At 41.8% G+C, this 20,720-nt stretch overlaps 1 protein-coding gene and 1 long non-coding RNA gene across 7 annotated transcripts in view; both read left to right on the forward strand.

Moving 5' to 3' along the window:
- Positions 1-20,720, forward strand: part of UTRN (utrophin) — a 496,689-nt gene that overhangs the window by 38,181 nt on the left and 437,788 nt on the right. For 3 of the 6 annotated variants that reach the window (XM_034990897.1, XM_034990898.1, XM_034990901.1), the window contains exon 1: positions 15,159-15,312. The exons of 2 other annotated variants lie outside the window; for them this stretch is intronic. In XM_034990897.1, coding sequence (XP_034846788.1) covers positions 15,219-15,312 — 94 coding nt within the window. In that variant the 5' untranslated portion in view covers positions 15,159-15,218. Of the gene's footprint in view, positions 1-15,158; positions 15,313-20,720 lie in introns of those variants that run through there. One more of the 6 variants, XM_034990904.1, reaches the window with a different exon arrangement.
- LOC118000974 lies at positions 16,577-18,368 on the forward strand. The gene is made up of 2 exons (XR_004676593.1): positions 16,577-17,958; positions 18,143-18,368. It is a non-coding gene; the product is annotated as an uncharacterized LOC118000974 (long non-coding RNA).

Raw genomic sequence — 20,720 nt, forward strand, 5'->3', positions numbered from 1 at the left:
TACAGAAAACAGATTGGTGGTTGCTAGAGGCAGGGAGCAGGGTGGGGCGGGGGGGGATGGTGGAGGTGGTCAAAAGTACAAACTTCCAATTGTAAGATAAATAAGTCTTGAGGATTAATATATAACATGGTGACTATAGTTAACAATACAGTATTACATATTTGAAAGTTACTAAGAGAGTACGTCCTAAAAATTCTCATCACAAGAAAAAATGTTCTAACTATGGGTGTTGGTGGATGTTAACTAAACTTCTTGTTGTGGTGATCGTTTTGCAATACATACATATATTGGGATCGTAATGTTGTACACCCACAACTAATACAATGTTATATATCAATTACATCTCAAAACAAGAAAGAGAGTGTATCAAGGATGTCTAATAGTTGAACTGTATAGTAACTATTAAACTTGTAAATGTGCCTTGAGTATTTCTTTTTTATAGTTTTTTTTACTGAAACTAATGAAATAAATATTTCTATTTATTAAAAAAATAACTTCTTTAATAATTCTGTTTATTTTGAATTGTCTTTCAGAAATGTCTTATTCCTTTTTCCCCTGAGTAAAAATATGTTCAACCCATTGAAAACAGAATATAAGCATTTTTTGGCACATCAAATGTTTATATCTCATGATAATGATATAGATTAGGGTTTTTATTCCTTATCCTCATCACCCCCTACTCTTTTTTTGACCCCCATTGGCTCCTTTAGCAGTGTGGTACACCAGACAAATGTTTTTAAATGCATAAAATAAAGTACATGGCATTATAAAGGAAAACTGATTATATTGAAATTCACTTACAAAATAGTTAAAAAGCCTGTGACAGAGTAATCTTTGTTTTTTATGAATACATTCAATGTCATGATCCAACAGTTGGTCCATAACTGTTCTGAGGGGATGATGAGTCAAATGATTTTTCAGCTGTAATGTGAAGTGAAAATGGCTATGATTTTTGCTGGTAATACAGCCAAAGTTACCACCAGTCGTGTGTTTTCTGATTTACGTTTGTAATAAAAGGATGCAGATTTTTGTTAGGGGTTAATGAAATAGTTAATTTTTCTTCCTGTCCAAGTTCATGGACCCCTTGCCTTGTAATAACCCCTGAAGAAGCTGATGGCTTAAGAAACAGCATTTATATCTGTAGAGCTTTGGCAGTGACAGCAATGTGCCATGAAGAATATTTTTACAGACAACAATTTGAAATGGAAATATCTTTTTTAAAAAAATATTTTAGAGAGAGAGAGAGTGAGCACAAGTGGGAGGGGCAGAGGGAGAGGGAGAAGGAATCTTGAGCAGATTCTGTGTGAGCACGGAGCTCAGCGTGGGGTTTGATCTCATAACCCTGGTCTCATGACCTGAGTTGAAACCAAGAGTTGGGTGTTTGACTGTACCACTGAGGTGCCCCTGAAATGGAAATAACTCTTTATTGAGTTCTCCATATACCAGGCATTGTACTGGGCATGGTCAACAAAATTGACAAACACAACAGTTTTGGTGTCCATCTTCTCTAATGTGTTGACTAGTAGAAGAAACAGATATCAGGGCACCTGGGTGGCTCAGTCAGTTAAGTGTCTGCCTTCCGCTCAGGTCATGATCCCGGGGTCCTGGGATCGAGCCCTGCATCAGGCTCCCTGCTTAGCAGGGAGCCTCCTTCTCCCTCTCCTGCTCTCCCTGCCTGTATGCTCTTTCTCTCTCTTTCTCTGTCAAATAAATAAATAAAATCTTAAAAAAAAAAAAAAAAAGAAACAGATATCAAACCCCAGAATGTACAAATAGTTAGATGTTTATTTGCTAGGGGATAAATGTCCTACAGTGCTGTAATCGTGTATGGGGAAGGGGCCTGAAATGGGTGCTAGTGGTGAGGGAAGCCATATTTAAGTTGATGCTTGAGTGTTGATAGAGGGCAGAGCTTGGCCCACAGGAAACCTGAATGAGGACAGTGACTGGGAATGAAGTGAGCAGAGGCTACACCTTGAGGTTCGCAAGTTATGCAGTTTGCATTTCATTCAGTAGTATTTTTAACCCTGGTTGAAGAGCATAGTTTACCCTTGAGCTTGATGGCCTACATGTATTATTTAAGTATATTAATGAGGGCTAGACACTTAACATTTTTTTATTGTGTAATTCCTAAGCGTTTTCACTCACCCAAGTTTTCATTTGGAACAAATTCAAGGAAAACCAAAGGAGAATTGAGGAAGTGCTTGGCTCCTCTGCATTCTGAGCAATTTTAACAGCGATGTTTGTAGAAATGCATACCTTACCTGGCTGTTCATAGGCAGATAAGTGCTGTCACACCTGCTGATTTTAAGGCCACAGGCTCCACAGCCTGGTGGAGGCTCAGATGGAGTAGACCAGGATTGGGGCTGTGCACAGAGGCAGGAATGTAACCATTCTGGTCTGGGCAGTCGGGGAGGGACTCCTCTTGCCACGGTTCCCATACTGGTTGGCTCTGCTTTTCAATTTGACTCCATCAAAGCACACTCTCCAGTGGATGGGTACACACATCTTTGTGACTTCAGAAAACACGCATGGTTGGCTTACGAATCTTAACCACCTTTGAAGGACATGCTGAGTCAACGAGAAATGGAAGTGACATCTGATTCTACACATGGAGACGACAAAGGGTCACAGGCAGGTAATGAACCCTTGCTTAGAATGTTATGGTTGCTTAGATTTTTGTCCAGTGGTTGTAGACAGGAAACCCAGGTATGACTCAGTGAACCAAGAATTAGTGTGAAAATTCCGGAGCAACAGATTCTAAATTATTTTGTCCTCTGCGTGATCTTGGAATTAAAGTGTTTTTTTTTTTTTCTCTGAATATTATGAAAGAAGGTAGTTACATATGTCCGTCATTAACAGCATTGTGGAGATATGATGTGCTCGCCTTACTAGCGTTGTAGATCTTCATGGATAGGGCCGCTTCTGGCCTCACAGCCTTATGCGGGGCCTGGCACTTGAAGCGTGCTTGTGAATGTGAATAAATTGGTGCCCAGCGTCTAATGATACTCTGTGAAAATTATTCCATCACTTTCCTGTGATGCAAGATTTGCCCAAAAGTGTTTGTTGTATGACAGTCATGGGGGGATAGAAATCATCCTGCCCCCAACACTATAAATGGGTTAGCGAACTGTGTCCATGGTGCTACTCCAAATTTCCAACACTGGGTAATGAATTAGCGTTGGTGGCGCTCCTGCATTCCTTTAATTTGTCCATTCCTCTTTTGGTTTCTTCATTCACTCCCTTAAGTTCATATCCGCTGGTGCCAAGTTCTATATAGACTGCTGGGGAACAAAGACAAATAAGGCAAGATCCCTGCTTATGGGTCCTTGAGCACAGTGATTCAGCAGAGTGTGGTAGGAGGTATAATAATGTCACACATGAGGCACTGTGGGACCACAGGTGAGGGGGGATTAACTTCTGACATCTTTGCTCTGACTTGGAGGGTCTGGGAATGTTTTCCAGAGGAGGGACCTGTGAGGTGGCAGAGAGGGGTGTGGAAGAGAAAGTATTCCTGGCCAAAGGAAAGTGTGTGTAATGGCAAAGGCATGTCGGGTGGATCATATGGGGAGATGCCATTTCCATATTTATAACGTGCCTCCTCTCTCACTGCCCATGGCTCCATCCATGGCCCTATCCATGGCCCCATCCATGGCCAGCTTGCAGCTCTGGGTACAGCCTCTTTACAGGCTCTTTCCTCTGCCTGGAGTACCTGTCCTCCGGCTGTTGGCAAGCTCCTTCTACTCTTTCTGGGACTGGGCACTGGATTAAATCACCTCTCTCCCTAGATGCTGTCCTGACTGCCCGTGTGAAGTAGATCTCAGCCTGTCATCTCCTACCACTTGTCCTGTTGCTTGTTTCAGACCGTTTGGTCTCCTCTGAATGAGAATCCCTTGTGCGTAGGTCTGTTAATGCCAACAGGTGGCTGGCAGGCATATTGGCTTCAGCCAGGGGATGGATGGTTGGCAACCCCTGATCTGTTCATTAGTGAAAGCTCTTGTTCTTGGCCCCCGATTCTGATCTTCCATTCTCTTTTTGAGGAAATGGGAAAAAACACATTTGCATATTACTCCGAAGGTAAGATTTTATCTTTATTTGTGAAGACAACTTTTTGTTTACCTGCTTGTTTGTTTCATTCATTCATTTGCTAAGTATATATTGCCCACCTGCTATATACCAGGTGCTATGTTGGTCACTAGGCATGAAAAAAATGTTTTAGTATGATCAATGTTTAAATTATTTTGGGGGTGCCTGGGTGGCTCAGATGGTTAAGCGTCTGCCTTCGGCTTAGGTCATGATCCCAGGGTCCTCGTATCGAGCCCCGCATCGGGCTCCCTGCTCCGCGGGAAGCCTGCTTCTCCCTCCTCCACTCCCCCTGCTTGTGTTCCCTCTCTCGCTGTGTCTCTCTCTGTCATATAAAAAAAAAAAAATCAATAAATTATTTTGGAGTAAACTGTGGGAGAGGACAATGTGAAAGAAGTCGTGTCAACAGAGACATATTTTGTGGTCTGTGTGGTAATTTTTTTTTTTTTTTACAAAATTGCTACTGGAGAGAAAATGATGATGATTTGCACTTCTGACATCATTGCAAATGTTGGGTTTCTGGGCTTGGGCTCTTTGTGCTGCGGAGGCAAAAGGCGTTTTGAGAGGCTTAATTTCACCAGAACGCAGCACCTGTTGCTGGCTATTCTTGCGTATGAAATCCAGAACCTAGAGTCATTTGCTTTCATTTCCTTTCCCCCCCGCACCCTTTCCGGTAGGGAGGGGGTCAGGGTAGTAGCTCATGCGAAGAGTCACCACCTTCTTCCTTCAGGGTATGATTTTAATGCCCTCGAGAGCAGAAGTGTCAGGTCCTTTTGTCCTTCTGTTGCTGAAAGACTCCTATATGAGCAGGCAGCAAGATTCTGAGGCTAGTGTTTGTGCCAGAGTTTGGGACTGGGGTGGGGCTGGACCAGCTTTCAGCAGTTGTTGCTGCCACCTGATACTTGGAACCTTCCTGCTGTTGAGGAACAGCATTTCCTCTTGGTTTCATATGATTCTTGGCTGTGTATCTGAGGAAGAGAGGAAGTACTGTATAGTATCATTTACTTTCAGGAAACTAACTTGGAAATCTCTGGGCTCCATGTTGGTTAAGGCACTGCCCTTGACCACCAGTGAGCTGCTTTCGAAGGCTCACGACTGCTGGAACGGAAAGCTGTGGGGCTGAGAGCTGGTTCTGACGGTAAGAACGTCCAGAGTGAATTTGTGTTTCCTCTGGTGTCATGAAGCTCCGTTACTTTATCTTGCAAATGAGAGATGTACCAAATATTGGTACAGCTGAACTTGTAGGAATTTTGCAGGTGTCACTGAAAATAAATGTGAAGAAACCCTGAGATTCAGAGGTCTCTGAAGCTGGTGAGTTTTTACTGAGCAGTTAAATCCTCTTGTTCCAATGGGGACATCAGGGCTTCCAGCACTCTCCTGAGTTGGCAACCTCCAGGAAGATATTTTAGTCCAACATTCCCAATTTAAAACCAAGTTTGTTATATTTGCTTTATTTATACTCTTGTAGCTAGACCGATTTACTCATGGACCTTCTCCAAGGGGAACCATTTTATGGAAAGTAGAGCTTCGTGTGGAACGGTGCATAAATGATCCCAAGCTGCAAAGTTGAGTATGGCTTGCTCACCACCAGAGCCGGCCCTGGGATAAGAGGGCCTGACTCTTGTTTTTGCCTTCTTTCTGGATCACTGTTTTCTTTTTTGTACCTTCTGGAATTGTTTCCAAGTTCCACCCTCCTGTCTTCCTCCCTGTTCTTTGTGACTTCTGAGAATACTTTAACAATAGGCTGCTTGTGCATTTCTTGCCTTCTGTGGTGATCACTCCCACCTTGTTTGCTCAGCCTCTGCCCTCTCCTTTCCCTATTTCCGGGCTCCAGCCTGTCTCGGTGCTTCAGCCCGATCCCTACGGTGATAGCAAGTGCCACAGCCTCCCTTCTGTGGCACTTGGTGTTGCGTCACTCTCCCTGGCCTGGGAACTGGTTCTCAGTGCACTGCATGGAACAGAGTAGGCGCTTAGGGAACCCAGCTTTGGGCTCTGGGACCTTGTTGCTAAGTCCCATGGCTCATACATTCTTGAGTGATAACCAGTACTTGCTTTTTCTATTCCTTACCTGGTTACCTCTTGGAAAATCTATCATCTCAGAAATCCTGGAGCTGATTGAAAATACGCCTGGTCAGTGCCTTGCATTGGTTCTGCCTCATTATTACCTGTATCCTTCCTACATAGTCTCCCCACGCTCAGCCCTAAGTTGTCAGAAGTAGATGATTACACCTCATTCCCAAGTTGAGAGGTAGGACCCATGGGAGTTTGGGTGGGTGTGCCCATAATTAGGACTATCTTTGTGTGGTATCAGCTGCAGGCGGAATGTACAGATGACTCACACATGTTAATATCCGTATCCCCGGAGTGGCCAACATCCTCAGATTTGCATAAAGGGCATAAGAGCTCCAAACAGAAGACATTGGATTGAGATTGTCACTGCAAGTGGCTGAGGGGCAAAGTGTTAGGAGTCCTGCGTCTGGATCTGTAGGCTGGTGTGTCCGATGGGTGTGACTTAGGTCACCTTTCCCACTAAATGTTTTTATTCCTAACAGTAAAGAATAATCCCCCTGCTTCTCTTCCTCATATCTTCTCCTGAAGCTTGATGGTTCTAGAACCCTCTGAAACTGGAGAAGTTTTCCTCACAATGCCAGCAGATGCACTTCAAGCAAAATCACTTGCTGACCTTTGCCCTACAGACCAGCAGGTTGCCTCTACTTTTAAAAATGATTCCACCTTTATATTTCTGAATGTGTCCTTCTCACCTGGCCACAGCTCTCTACTCCTCTGTGGAGCCCCTTTCTGCAGTTTTGGGGTCTGCCCTAGCTCTGCAGTGTTTATTTTGCCCCCATCATAGACCTTGCCTGCTCCCTTCTCTATCAGGTGGGCCTGGATGTGAGAGCCGGCCTGGGCTCTTCTCGCTGTCCTGCTCTGCTGTTAACTTCTGCTCTGATGATTGCTTCCACATCAGCTCCTCTCTCTTCTCTCACTTAAGTGTTCATTTATTAAGTCCTTGCCATGTGCCAGTCAGTATGCTAACGGATGGCAGCATTTCTTTTTCACCTGGTTTGTAAAAACAGAACATGCAAAACATTCAGAAAAATCACTTCCATTTTCTTCCTTTTACAATGATGTTTAAACGTTCCTCTTCCCTTTTAAAGCATTTGTGTTGTTTTATTCATCTCTTTTGATGTCTCCTCAAATAACTGTTCCTGCTCCCTGCAGAACCCTGGCAGTGTCCTTCCTTTCTTCCGCTAGAGTGGGATGCTTGTTTCCAGAGTGGCCGTCCCAGGGATGCCTGCCTTCAACAGCCAGCACTGCAGGGCTCCTTCCGCTGGCCCGGCAGACTGGATGCTGGCTTCTCCAAAGCCGTGGCGTCACTCGGCAGCCATGTAGTGTTGGCCTCTTCTAACACGGCTGGCTGTCAGCTCCTGGGCCTCACCTCTGTTGATTGCAGGCCATGGCCATTCAGTTTGGAAGTAGCATTGCTGGTGAGAAACCCTGCTACACCTGCACGCACACACACACACACACACACAGGAGGCCTGCCCTGAGAGGGAACCCCAGGTTCCTGCTCAGAGCCCTCCTCACCTGTCTGGGTGTAGGGAGTGGATGTATGCACCTACCACCTCTGTCTACCCATCTCATTAAGGGATTTGGTTGTACTCCTTCCTTACCTCTGAATCTCACTACTTCTGTGCACTTTTCCTGAGATAATGGTAAGAACATTTATAATTTAATCTGAAATAAAACTTCTAGGAATTTTTCTTTTAATTCATCATTCCAAGTAGGTATCTTTGACTATTTGCATGCTAGGAAGTAAAACTGATCATACTTAAAATAATATGATTTCTTTCCTCCTTCGCTGGCATGTTCTTTAAGTCTGCATCTGAGGTCAACCTCTGCATGATTGGGGATAAATTCTAAGCTCTTCAATGGTGGGTATTTTGGCTTGACTCTGTCTAATGTAATTTTGTCGATTATAATGTCATTCCATTCCATTAATATACTAATATGGAAACAAAGGCATGATTTCAGATTTTATTTATATCTTCGTGCTTTGGAAAAACAATCTCATGAGAAATCACTCAACCCATGAAATACCATCCTCAATGTTACTTTTTTGGTTTTGCTTGTTTTTAGAAAAGTTTTCCTGGCTTTTCCTCTTTGTAATTGTTTTAACCAGATCAACAGTAGGGTTGTGAGTATTTTTAGATATATTATTAAAATCATGTGAAAAATCCTTTTCATGTCAACATGTGGGGTTTTGTTAGTAATCTTTAATGTGATCAAGAACTAAGGCAGAATTTCCTAGCTAGAAAAAAAATGAGTTAAAATATCCTGATACACTCTGATTATTAGAGAAGTTGTATTCTAAGCAATTATTACTCTGATGAAAATACGAAAGGGATTGAATTCAGCTGTGAGAATCTTGAGGGACAGAGACTATACCTTTTCTATAATGCTGTGTAGATGGTCTGGACCATCAGGGGAGTTGGCTCAGATTATGGAGACCTGTGTAAACTTCATGAAGATGGTGAGATTCCAACCCCCCCCCTTTTTTTTGGCAAGGGAAATCTTGAGGATTATGAGACTGGGGAGTTGTAGATATTTTAGAAAGATCATTCTGGGGAATCTGTGGAAAGGTGGATTGGCATGGAGAGAGCCTGGAGGCAGAGGAGACACTGCGGGTGGCTTCGTCGGGAGACCGAGTGAAAGAGGATGTGGTTGAGGTAGGCGGGAGATGAACAAGGCCATGGATTTCATAGGCAGTTCCACCATCCCTCATCTGTAGTGATAGTGGTTTAAAAGAACTCTGAACACCAAAAGGTACTTTCTTTGTACTTAGTTTGACAGTAAACCTGAGCTTGACCTGAATTCATTTGTTGGTGAAATCTGACTTGAATTGCTAGGATGCTTTTAAAAAAAGCTCCACTTATCTCACTTACCATTCACGACACACACACATTTGTTGCAGAACTATTAATGCGTTTGCTTAGGGGAAATTGCCCTGGATCTTGCTGTTTGTTTTTTTTTTAAAGATTTTATTTATTTATTTGACAGAGAGAGACAGTGAGAGAGGGAACACAAGCAGGGGGAGTGGGAGAGGGAGAAGCAGGCTTCCCACGGAGCAGGGAGCCTGATGCGGGGCTCCATCCCAGGACCCTGGGATCATGACCTGAGCCAAAGGCAGACACTTAAAAACTGAGCCACCCTGGCGCCCCTGTTTTCTTTTGTTTTAATTTAACATATGCCCTCTGTGCTCTATTAACTTTGCTCAAGTGGGGAAAGTTCTAATTCGGCAGAACAACTGGTTCAAGGGTTTTGGAAAGGGATTGTGAAGCTCTATTTGACCTATGTTTACACGGTAAAGTTGATAAGACTGACAGAGTAAATATGAAGAGACTTGTGGAGGAAAAGAACATTCCTAGCCTAAAAGACTCCATGGTTAACAGTGACACCTCCTCATTAGCATGAGAAGAAACAGAACTTTTGGAGGGATCAGAAATGTTCATGAGGTACTGCATTGCATGATTTATTGAAAAGGACATATCCTGGATTTTTGAAGTGGTGCTTGTGTGTGGGATCTTGGATTGAATCACAAATCCCTAGGAAAAGAAGACAAGTGGAGAATTTGGACATGACCTGTGGAGTAATTCATAGTGTTGCATCAGTGCTAATTGTCTCGTTTGACAGTCATACTCTGGTTATGTAATATGGTAACATTTGGGGAGGCTAGGTGAGGGGAATATGAAAACTCTGGGTACTATTTTTACACCTTTTTTGGTAAACCTGAAATTATTTCAAGTTCTAAAATAGGAAAAAATAAGTTGCTTGTCATACCAGGACTTGGCATCCTCATCCATGCTGCTTTTAAGTAGAGAGTATTTATTAGCTGGAGCATAGTTTTCTTGGAGATTCAAAGTCTGTAACAGCAAGTCCAGTAAAATTTTTTTTTTTTTAAAGATTTTATTTATTCATTTGACAGAGAGACACACAGCGAGAGAGGGAACACAAGTAGGGGGAGTAGGAAAGGGAGAATCAGGCTTCCCGCGGAGCAGGGAGCCCGATGCGGGGCTCGATCCCAGGACCCCGGGATCATGACCTGAGCCGAAGGCAGACGCTTAACGACTGAGCCACCCAGGCGCCCCTCCAGTAAAATTTCAAAGTCAGATCTCCCCTCCCTCTCCAATTATTTTTAAAGCTGACTTTGTTTTTATCATAAGAAGATTAATTTAGCATTTTGTGATCTGAGAAAAATGTTTGATTCTAGCCTAAGTGTGCATAGAAGAATTACAAAGTGAAGCCAGTATTGTCTAGAGAGTTCGCAGGAAGGGCCTTAACTCCAGCGTTGCTTGCACTGGTGTTGGAGGGTGTGGTTTGTCTCTAGTTTTTGTCTGCTGCTGTGCAGGGTTACATGTAGGTTCATTAGTTAGGACTGACAGTTACAATGAGATGTTCAAAGCCAAGATGGTTCGTAGGTAACAGAAAGGATGAAGAAAATGCATGCCTTCCACAGTAAGGTTGGTTCACTGGTGCCTGGCCCGTGCCTGAGGGAGCTGAAGGTGCTGGGCTTACGCCTCCCCAGTGGAGAGAGCTTAGTCTCCCAGGGGCTCTCTGACTTCTGTTGCACTGCCTGTAGTTTCAGCTGATTCACTTTGTGATTCTCTCTCCAGTCCAATCCTGTCTTTCCTTTTTGATGAAACAGTGGACCTAGGCTGGCAGCCAGTTGCTGTTGAGCTATAATAGAGCTAGTGGTATGTACCAAATTTGATTATTGCTGTCAACACCAGATTGAATAAGAAAGTGCATCCCCTAGACAGATACTTGCAACATAAATGGTCTCTTGATTTCCCAAGAACTAGAAATGAGGTCAACTTGTAATCTAGCAGAAGGGGTCTGTGGATGGAGTGGGTTCTGACATTACCAAACAATTTTAAAAAGTGCCCTCCTATTAGATTTTTTTAGAAGAACTTTCAGATACCTTTGATAAGCTGTTGGTTGCTTCTGATTTTCTTCACCATCAAGTTTTTATAGCAACTCTGATAAAACCTTTGTGCTTGTGTTTGATCAATGGTTTGCTTTTCCTGCATAGAATCTACTTTAGAAGTTGTACTGGTTGACACAGACCATATTTGCTCCTGAGCTATGATGACATTTCCACTTAGCTTAATAGGAATGTTTTAGAAATTTCCCACAGTGGAAAGTTCTATTTGACATAGGAAAGTTCAGCGGCCAGTTTCATACTTAGCTGTATGCCAAGAAATAACTAAAACAATGGATTACATAGTGCAGCCTTGGGACATGGAAAATTTCTTAGGAGAGGGATGAATCATATTATTAATACATGTAAGGCTTGAGGTCTTATATTGGAAAATAAAGAAAAAATTATTTTTTAAAGCTTATGGCATTTTTGTATTTTCTTTGTCATATTTTATGTAGGCTTTATTCTGTTTATTTATTTTATATTTTTTAGGAATCAAGAAAATGAAAATCCTAAAATCGGATGTTTTAGGAAAGAGATAATTCATATCATTGTACGTGAATTTGTTCAAATACCAAAAAGTCTGAAGAAAACTGTAATTCCTCTGAATTAGATTAGATAATCCCTTTGCTTTAGAAAAAAACTGATAATCTCTTTGAATTAGAGTTTTTGAATTTAAAATTAGATAAATCTTTGAATTAGATTAGATAATCCCTTTGAATTAGAATAATTACTATCCTCCCTATATCACATTTCTTTTTTACTTGAAGTATGGATGACACACAATGTTACATTAATTTCAGGTGCAGAGCATAGTGATTGGACAATTGTGTATGTTACACTGTGCTTACTGTTGGTAAGTATAGTTACCATCAGTCACCATACAAAGTTATTACACTATTATTGACTGTATTCCCTATGCTATACTTTTCATTCCTGTGACTTATTTATTTTATATCTGGAAGTTTGTACTTCTTAATCCCCTTGACCTGTTTTGCCCACCACCCCACCCCCTCCCCTCTGGCAGTCACAGGTTTGTTCTCTATTTATGAGTCTGTTTCTATTTGTTTGTTTATTTGGTTTCTTAGACTCCATGTATAAATGAAATCATATAGAATTTATCTTTCTCTGGTTTATTTCGTTTAGCATAATACCCTCTAGGTCCATCTGTGTTGTTGTGGATGACAAGATTTCATTCTTTTTTATGACTGAGTAATATTCCATTATATATGTATGTGTGTGTGTGTGAATATATGCCACAGCTTCTTTATCCATTCAGTTATCGAGGGACCCTTAGATTGCTTCATATTTGGCTCTTATAAATAATGCTGTGATAAACTTAGGGGTGCATATATCTTCTCGACCAATGTCACATTTTTAAGAAGTAAGGGGAAAATACTGCTGGTATCTAGATCCTGACTTGTTCCTCTTGTCTACCTTCAAAATTTGTGAGACTCTCAATCTTAAGTCACATCTGGTCTAAAATTTCTTCCAATAAATAATTATGGCTGTTCAGAGGCTGCTTTAGTTGAGCCTATTTATTTTATTTTTTTTTAGATTTTATTTATTTATTTTATTTTAGAGAGAGAGAGTGCGTGAGTTGGGGGGGGTCAGAGGAAGAAGGAGAGAGAGACTCTCCAGCAGACTCCCTGCTGAGTGAGGAGCCCCATGTGGGGCTTGATCCCACGGCCCTGAGATCATGACCTGAGACAAAACCAAGAGTCGGTCGCTTAACCAACTGAGCTACCCAGGCACTCCTAAACCTATTCGTATTTAAGGGGAAGACACATATAGAAAGACAGAAGGAAAGGAATGATTTGTAAATGTTTGAAATATCATATTTACATTGAGAATTTCATCTTCTAAGTTTTCTTAAGGAGCCCTTTGGTAGAGAAAGAAGGACTAGCTGCTTTAATAGCCTCTTACTGGAGATATGATTCAAAGGTCAGTAGTTATTTAGCTGGCATGAACCCATACAGCTGTATCAGTTGAAATGTTTTCATACCTGTTGGAAAATAGCCACCGTTAAAGCCGGACACCTTTAAGGTCTTGTTTCAGCACTGTAGCCAGTATTCATGCCTTACTGGTTGTTCCATATTTTGAGTATTGAGTCCTGCTACAAGAATGGAGACATTTTTGGGCCACTGATAAAATTAGGCTTTGATAAAACCACCAGGGAAATGCATATCAAACCACAATGAGATGCCAGTTCAGACCAACTGGATGGCTGTAATTAAAAAGGTAGCTAATAATAAGTGTTGGTGAATATGTGGGTAAATTGGAACTTTTATACACTGCTGGTGGGAATGTAAGATGGTGCTGTCACTTTGGAAAACTGTCTGATGGCTCTTCCAAAGGTTAACCGTGGAGTTACTGTATGACCCAGCAGTCACATATATGAGAAATGAAAACACGTCAACATAAAAACTTGTTCATGAATGCTTATAGCAGCATTATTTGTATTAGCCAAAGGTTAAATACAACCCACATGTCCATCAGCTGATGAGTGAATAAATAAAATGTGGGGTATTTATACAATGGATATTATTCAACCATAAAGAGAAGTGAGGTGCTGATACATGCTACAACATGGATGAACTTTGAAAACATTATACTAAGTTAAAGAAGCCTGTCACAAAAGACCACATATGCTATGATTTTATTTATATGAAATGTTCAGAAAAGGCAAGCCTATAGCGACCTACAAGTAGATTTTCATGGTTGTCTAGGGCTGGCCGGTGCGCAGAAAACAGAGAGAGATTGTGTTTTGTAGTGATGAAAGTGGCCTGAAATTGATTGTAGTGAGGGATGCATATATCTCTGTGAATATACTAATAATCCTTGAATTCTGCACTTTAAATGGGTTAATTACATACTGTGTGAATTATATGTCAATAAAGCTCTTAAAAAAAAAGAATTGGGGGCGCCTGGGTGGCTCAGTTGGTTAAGCGTCTGCCTTCGGCTCAGGTCGTGATCTCAGGGTCCTGGGATCAGACCTGCGTCATGCTCCCTGCTCAGTGGGGAGTCTGCTTCTCCCTCTGGCTGCCCCGCTTGTGCTCTCTCTCTCAAATAAAATCTTTGTAAAAAAATAAAAAAGAATTGGGCTTTGACCATGTGGCATAATTGATGGCACTGTGCTTTTGGCTGCTTGCTCCTCGCAACAATCTGAGGAAACAGGTGGGGCCGCTACTCCCATTTTACAAATTTGGAGATTGTATTAGAATGTATTTTGCCGGAGTCCTACAGCTTCTAATCTAGGAAACACACAGAGATAAGGAGGAGGAGAGTGGGGCAAGTCTTGGCAAGTTCTCTCGATCATACCTCAGCCAGTAGCGGGGACAGAGATGGCTTTTACCTTAAGCCCCTGTGTATCCTGGCAAGGGTACATATTCTATGAAATATGAAAATTTTTGCTTATAAGTGAAAAGTTTCTATTTCAAAGCAGGCGAGAAGAAAGAATAGAAAAAGAAGAGGGTGTGGCACTATGGGGACTGATTTTCCTTGCTTGTTGTGCATGGATAACATGTGCAGAGCAAGAGAGGACCTCACATACACAGAATCACAGAGGCTGGAAAATATGAGTCAAAAGTTTTACTTCTTATTTTATAACTCTGTGTGGTGAAGCTTATTTTTTTCCATAATAGTAATGTGTGAGGAATTAAGCAGAAATCCTTGTGAATTTCATTTCTCCAAGGTATATGTGCATATTAAAGTAAAATAACAAGTCCAAATTATAACCAAACTCGTCAGCCCAGTTGTGCACCTGGGGCAAATGCCTCTATTTATATACATAGTGGGTCGGAAGGTGGGTGGAGGTGTCCTTTACCAGCCAACACTGTCAAAACAGGAAGCAAAGTTATAATCTCTTTGTAGTAGATTAGAAACATTCAAGAGCCCTGAGTTGTGACAATTAAAAAAAAAAAACCACAAAAACAACAACGACAATAATGAAAACGACCTAAGGAGTTTTCACTGACTGCTAAATGTAACTAACTGTCTGGTGTGTAGAGGAGGCTGGGTTAGCTTTAGTCAGATCCTCTCATGGGAAAAATAAAAGCCACCCCAAAACAGGACATCCCAGTGTGCAGTTCGCAGGCTGCTTTTGTTGTGCACTTCCTCCGCATCTTTTTCCTCGTCATTTAAGCCATTGTAGGTGATGAGCGGCCGAGCAGCTACCCCGTTTCGTTGGAAAAAGTGTAGACTTGACTTGCCAGGGCGAGGAGCTCGCCAGGCCTGCAAGCACTTACCAGGTAAGTGTGTCAACTTGCATGACTCCCACCCTGGGAGGTTTTGAAAAGGGGACGACAGCAAAGACAGGGCTCTCTTAGTCACTTAGTGAACCCAATTTGTTAACAGAGCCGCCAAAGGCAGGGCCTGGCTGGTGAAGGGAACATACCAGCTTGTGCTTCCTGACGCCACATCTGTCTAGACTCCAAATAGTAGAGACCAAGGCTGTCTGCTTCATCCTTCTCTTCAAAATGTGACAGTTTGCCAGTCATTGGCTTCTTTGGAAGAAGCACTCAAGGGTCCATAAATCCGTTGTCACAAATGTGCTTCAGTTTACCTCCCTGTATTTTCAAAGTAGCTTATTATGTGGCTTGACTATTTATTGTCGTATAAAGTTTCCTCTTTGCCATTGGACAGTGACAGAGCTCATCCCATGGTGTACCTGGTTTATTGTACTGGCTAGAAAGATGTTTTACCTTTTAAAATATATAGTGTAGAACTGGTAAAGGGGCAAAGAGGACATTTGTACTTTGGGAGGACTGTAAATGAAGGGGTTTTCGTGTTAGCACCGTGCTGTCGAGGAGAAACAGAGATGCAGAACTTCACATTGGATGTGGTCATGTACGTTTCTCACCGGCGTTTATTTCCAGGGTGATCTAGATTTTCTGATCAGGTCAGATGTACGTATCTTGTTTAATGTATATATTTGCGTACTGGTCATAGAAGCTTTTCGAGGAAAAAAAAAAAACCCAAGTGATGGGTATTGTTTGACCTCACATTCATGCTTGAATGTTGTCTCTGTGGGAAAAGTTTCAGGCTGGTTAGAATTTTTACAGTATGTGTTTCTTCCCTTTGGAATTACTCTTTATCTCTTACTGTTTTCCTTCCTAACTCCATGTGAATGAGGTGGTCAGTGCTGGTAGGCACGTTCTCTGTGGAGCACATTTAAACTAAAATAGTTGGAGCAGTCCCTACTTTCTTAGTTGGGTTTCTTGGCCAAGTGTAATAGGAGATCAGTGGGCTATAACTCACTTCTTTGGCTATTACTTTTCTCTCTTATTTAAAGAACAATATGCTCTCAACTGAAAATTAAAATACAGTTCAGGGACCAGAATTAAAATCCCATGCATTGGGGCGCCTGGGTGGCTCAGTCAGTTAAGCAGCTGCCTTCGGCTCAGGTCATGTTCCCAGGGTCCTGGGATGGAGCCCCACATCGGGCTCCTTGCTCAGCGGGGAGCCTGCTTCTCCCCTGTCTGCAGTTCCCCCTGCTTGTGCTTGCTGTCTCTCTCTCTCTTTTGTTCTCTCTGTGTCAAATAAATAAATAAATAATAATAAAAAAAAAATCCCATGCATATGAAAGCATTGTGGCATCATGGCCTTTCAAAGATCTCTGGACTCTGATTTAATCTTCTTTCTCTGGCTTTTATAGTCTCCACAGTCCACTTGTGTTTGTGTTACTGTCTTGCTACAAAAAGCCTCAAGTGACTATGGTGGTGAAATCAAAAGACAGGAGAAAAATACAAACAAATCTTTAAATAGTAAGCACATTTTAAAATGAGTAGACTGTAGCTTTAAATATGAATTCTGGTCCATTTAGATAGCATTGTCTCCTGCCCTCTGACCAGCCCAAAGGCTTTAGGAAAATTGAAAGCATTAGGAAAAAAAAAAAATTCAGGACATGTTCTTTTAATAAAAATAGCAAACCAATGTGTACTTGATTTCAAATTCCACAAAGGCCTAGGCTCTCTTCTCATTGGTTTTTGGTAAACTGAATATTTTTGTATTTGCTGGGTAGATCTCTAGTGATCTTGTAAGAAATAAAGATACAAAAAAATAGATTTTTAATGGGTATTATATTTCATCGCAACACATGGCCTTTTTTGGTTTTCAGAGCAGTCTCCATAACAGATTAAACTTTACGATGAATCCTTTTTTTTTTTTTTTTTTGGATGAATCTGTTATTTACAAACCTCAAGTAAGGTAGAAAGAATGAAACCATAAGTGTTTTGCATTAAACTTTTGACAATAAAGAGTTGATATGCAAATGACCATTGCAGAATTTAAAGGGAACAATAAAAAACAAGGTATAAAATGGAGTGAATTTTAGATACATATTTGCTCAAAATAAGCCATTCAGTGTTATTTTTGAAATTGCTGATCCTTTGCTCTATGGTGTGATCTGGAATGGGGAACCCAGTGTATTTGCCTCCCAGCCACCCACTGAGCTACAACAGGGAAAACGGAGTAAGTTGAAATCTGAATCTCTATGTCTGTCTGTCTGTCTGTCTATCTACCCATCTATCCATCCATCTATGTATTTATTATCTATCTTTCTTTGATATAGAATATTCTTATTTTATAATATTAACCCAAAGCTTTTGTGACCTAATTCCTTTCCTTTTCTTAATCTTGATGTCTGTGTACAGATGATCAAATATTAAAAGTAATCTAATTGAGGGAGACCAAAGTTAAAAAACAGTCTTGAAAATGTGAAAAAAAAATTATTTGGTTCCATTCTAGGACTTGTAGGCATCTACTAATGCACAGATGATTTATGTCTAGAAATTGCCCTGCTCAGGAAACCACTTCTGGGAGGCCCAGCGTATCTTGCCATCCTTCCTGCTTGCCTGGTGGCTGACAGGACTCTCTGTCAGCCATTTCCTTTTGAGGTGGGTTGGTTAAAATATCCTCAACCTTGGCTCCACGTTAGAATCACCAGTTTGAAGCCCTACAGCCAGAGATTCTGATTTAAGCAGGCGGAGGCCCTGACTTTGTGGCTTTTCAAAAACTCTCTGACTGATTCTACGGCGATTCAAGGTGGAGAAGCACAAGGGAATGTTGTTTGCTCCCTAGGAGACCGAAAGCTCCATGAAGAAGGCACGAAGGAAACTTTGTCACCATTGTACCCCGCACCCAGCTGTGTGTCTGGCATGCAGGAAAGGCCTAGTATCTGCTTGTGGAATGAATGAATCAATTCCTCTGAGCAACAGGAAGGCTGGAAGAGGGCTGGATCTCTTCATTTCCAGTTGGTGATGATGTAGGAGAGTATGTTGTATTAGACTGTGGCTTCTCTGAATATCAGCTGTCATCTGGGAAGAAGCTCCTGGAAGAGATCATAGGAGAACCGGCTAACCTTGGGACACATTGAGCAGCCTTCTCAAGAGACAAGCCTCCCAGGTGGCAGTGTCTTCATGAAGCAAGGCAGGTTGAGAACTTTGGAATAAGAATTTCATCAGGGGCTGAGGTGTCTCTGTGAATGTGGAGGTGGGGCTGGTGGGGGGGGGGGGGCGGCGCACTACCAGGAGGTTCTCTGGAAGGACCTGTGTAAAGATTAGTTTGAAAGGAAGGAGTGTGTTTATCTTTGCCAGATATTAAGGGCTTGACCTGCCAGCTGATTGCATCAAAGCGTAGGGAAGTTTGTCTGGGAGAATTTCTCAGGGCTTGTGAGTTTTTAGCTGATCTTAATGTTTATAAAGAAAATGCATTGGTGGCTAGGAAGACCAGGTGGAATATAATTTGCAGAGGTGAGAGAGAAAATTGTTAAATTGGGAGAAGGGTGGACAGAGTGACTTGTTTGAAACAAAAGAATTTGGGGGCAGAATGAGATGTCTGACTAATATGGTACTGAACAACTACTCTAGGTATGGACCTGGGTCTCCGTTCCCCTGTGATTGACTGTGTAAGTCACTGAACCTCTGAGCTAGGTCTCCAAACCATTCACATTCCCCAGGGGGCATTTTAAAGCACCTTGCAAACTATAGTAACATTCAAGGTAAATAAAAAGAGTAAGTTCTATAAAAATTATCAAAATCTAGTCAGTTGATAATGGGCTTTGCCTGGTACCCAGAGTCTAGGAATAGGAAAACAAATATAATGTTCATTATGGTGCTTAAAATATATTTAGGCTGAAGCTGTGCACCCTGCCATCATTTTTGTTGTGTTTTCCCTTGGCCTAACTTGAAAGGCATGCTCATGACATGGGTCCTGGATCTGTTTCATGTTACACTTGGGTTCTTTGACCCTTATTTTCAGGGCACCAGGTGCTTCCTATCCTAACCATTTGCAAATTCCAGATTTGATTGGAGGGCCAGCGAAAAGACTGGTAGGAGAAAGGACTGTTAGGAGCACTAGATAGGATCTGGGTGCAGTGACTCGCTCGATCCTGCTGCAATATTTTGATTTGAACAGTTCAGTGAACTGGCAACTCAAGTAGTTTTTTTCCCACTGAACTAGAACTTTCATTGTTATGCAGAGGAAGATGAGTCATAGCCTAGTTTTACCATTGTGTCAAAGTGAAATTTTAGTCTAGGACTAAAGGAACACAGGTCAAACTTTCTGTCTAAAGCAGAAGATTGAAACTTGGATTGTGAGCTGGGCAAAAGTAAGCGTGGGCTCCCTGTGAGGGTGGCTGTCAAGGTATTTTATTGTAAGAAATTTTCGATCCCAAATGTAATTTTTAATAATGTATTTAAGCACCTTAGGGGCGCCTGGGTGGCTCAGTCGTTAAGCGTCTGCCTTCGGCTCAGGTCATGATCCCGGGGTCCTGGGATCGAGCCCCGCGTCGGGCTCCCTGCTCGGCGGGAAGCCTGCTTCTCCCTCTCCCACGCCCCCTGCTTGTGTTCCTGCTCTCGCTGTCTCTCTGTCAAATAAATAAATAAAATCTTAAAAAAAAAAAAATAAATAAATAAATAATGTATTTAAGCACCTTAAAAAAAAAACACCTTAAGCAATCAGTTTCTTTCTAAAAAAAAATTCAGTGCAGAATAAACATTATACAGAGTAGAAAATTGTCATTCCTTCTCCCCCTTCATAGCCTATTGTTAATAGTTTTGTTTGTCCTGCCGCACCTTTTCCTATGAATATACAAATGTGCAGCTTTACAACTAAGTTCCCACAAGCAGCGTGGTTTTTCATTTTGAACCAAAGTCGGAACCATCCAGCATTAGTAGCATCCCATTAAAAAAAATTGTTAGAAATAATGAAATGTGTACATATATCTTAGTTCATTTGGGTAATTGCTGGGGGCAGATAAGTGTCTACTGTTAAGTTGCTGTCCAGGAAGTGTAGAGAGATGAAAAGTAGTATATAAATGTTTGAATTTGCATTTGTTTTTTTTTTTTGAGAGAGTGGGAGAGCGCACATGTGCCCATGAGTGAGAGTGGGGGGGAGGGGCAGAGGGAGAGGGAGAGAGAAGATCTTAAGCAGGCCCCACACTCAGCATGGAGCCCCATGTGGGGCTCAATTTCATGACCCTGATATCATGACCTGAGCTGAAATCAAGAGTCTGATGCTCAACCGACTGAGCCACCCAGGTGCCCGAAGGTTGCATCCCTTTTTTTGTTGTAATTGAACTTCTCTGCATATGTTTAATGGCTCTTTGAACAAATTCTTCAATGAATTGCCTTTTCCTACATTGCATCCACCCATCCAC

The sequence above is a fragment of the Mirounga leonina genome, unplaced genomic scaffold (genome assembly GCF_011800145.1).
Source record: "Mirounga leonina isolate KUSES-001 unplaced genomic scaffold, KU_Mleo_1.0 Mir_53, whole genome shotgun sequence".
NCBI lineage: Eukaryota > Metazoa > Chordata > Mammalia > Carnivora > Phocidae > Mirounga > Mirounga leonina.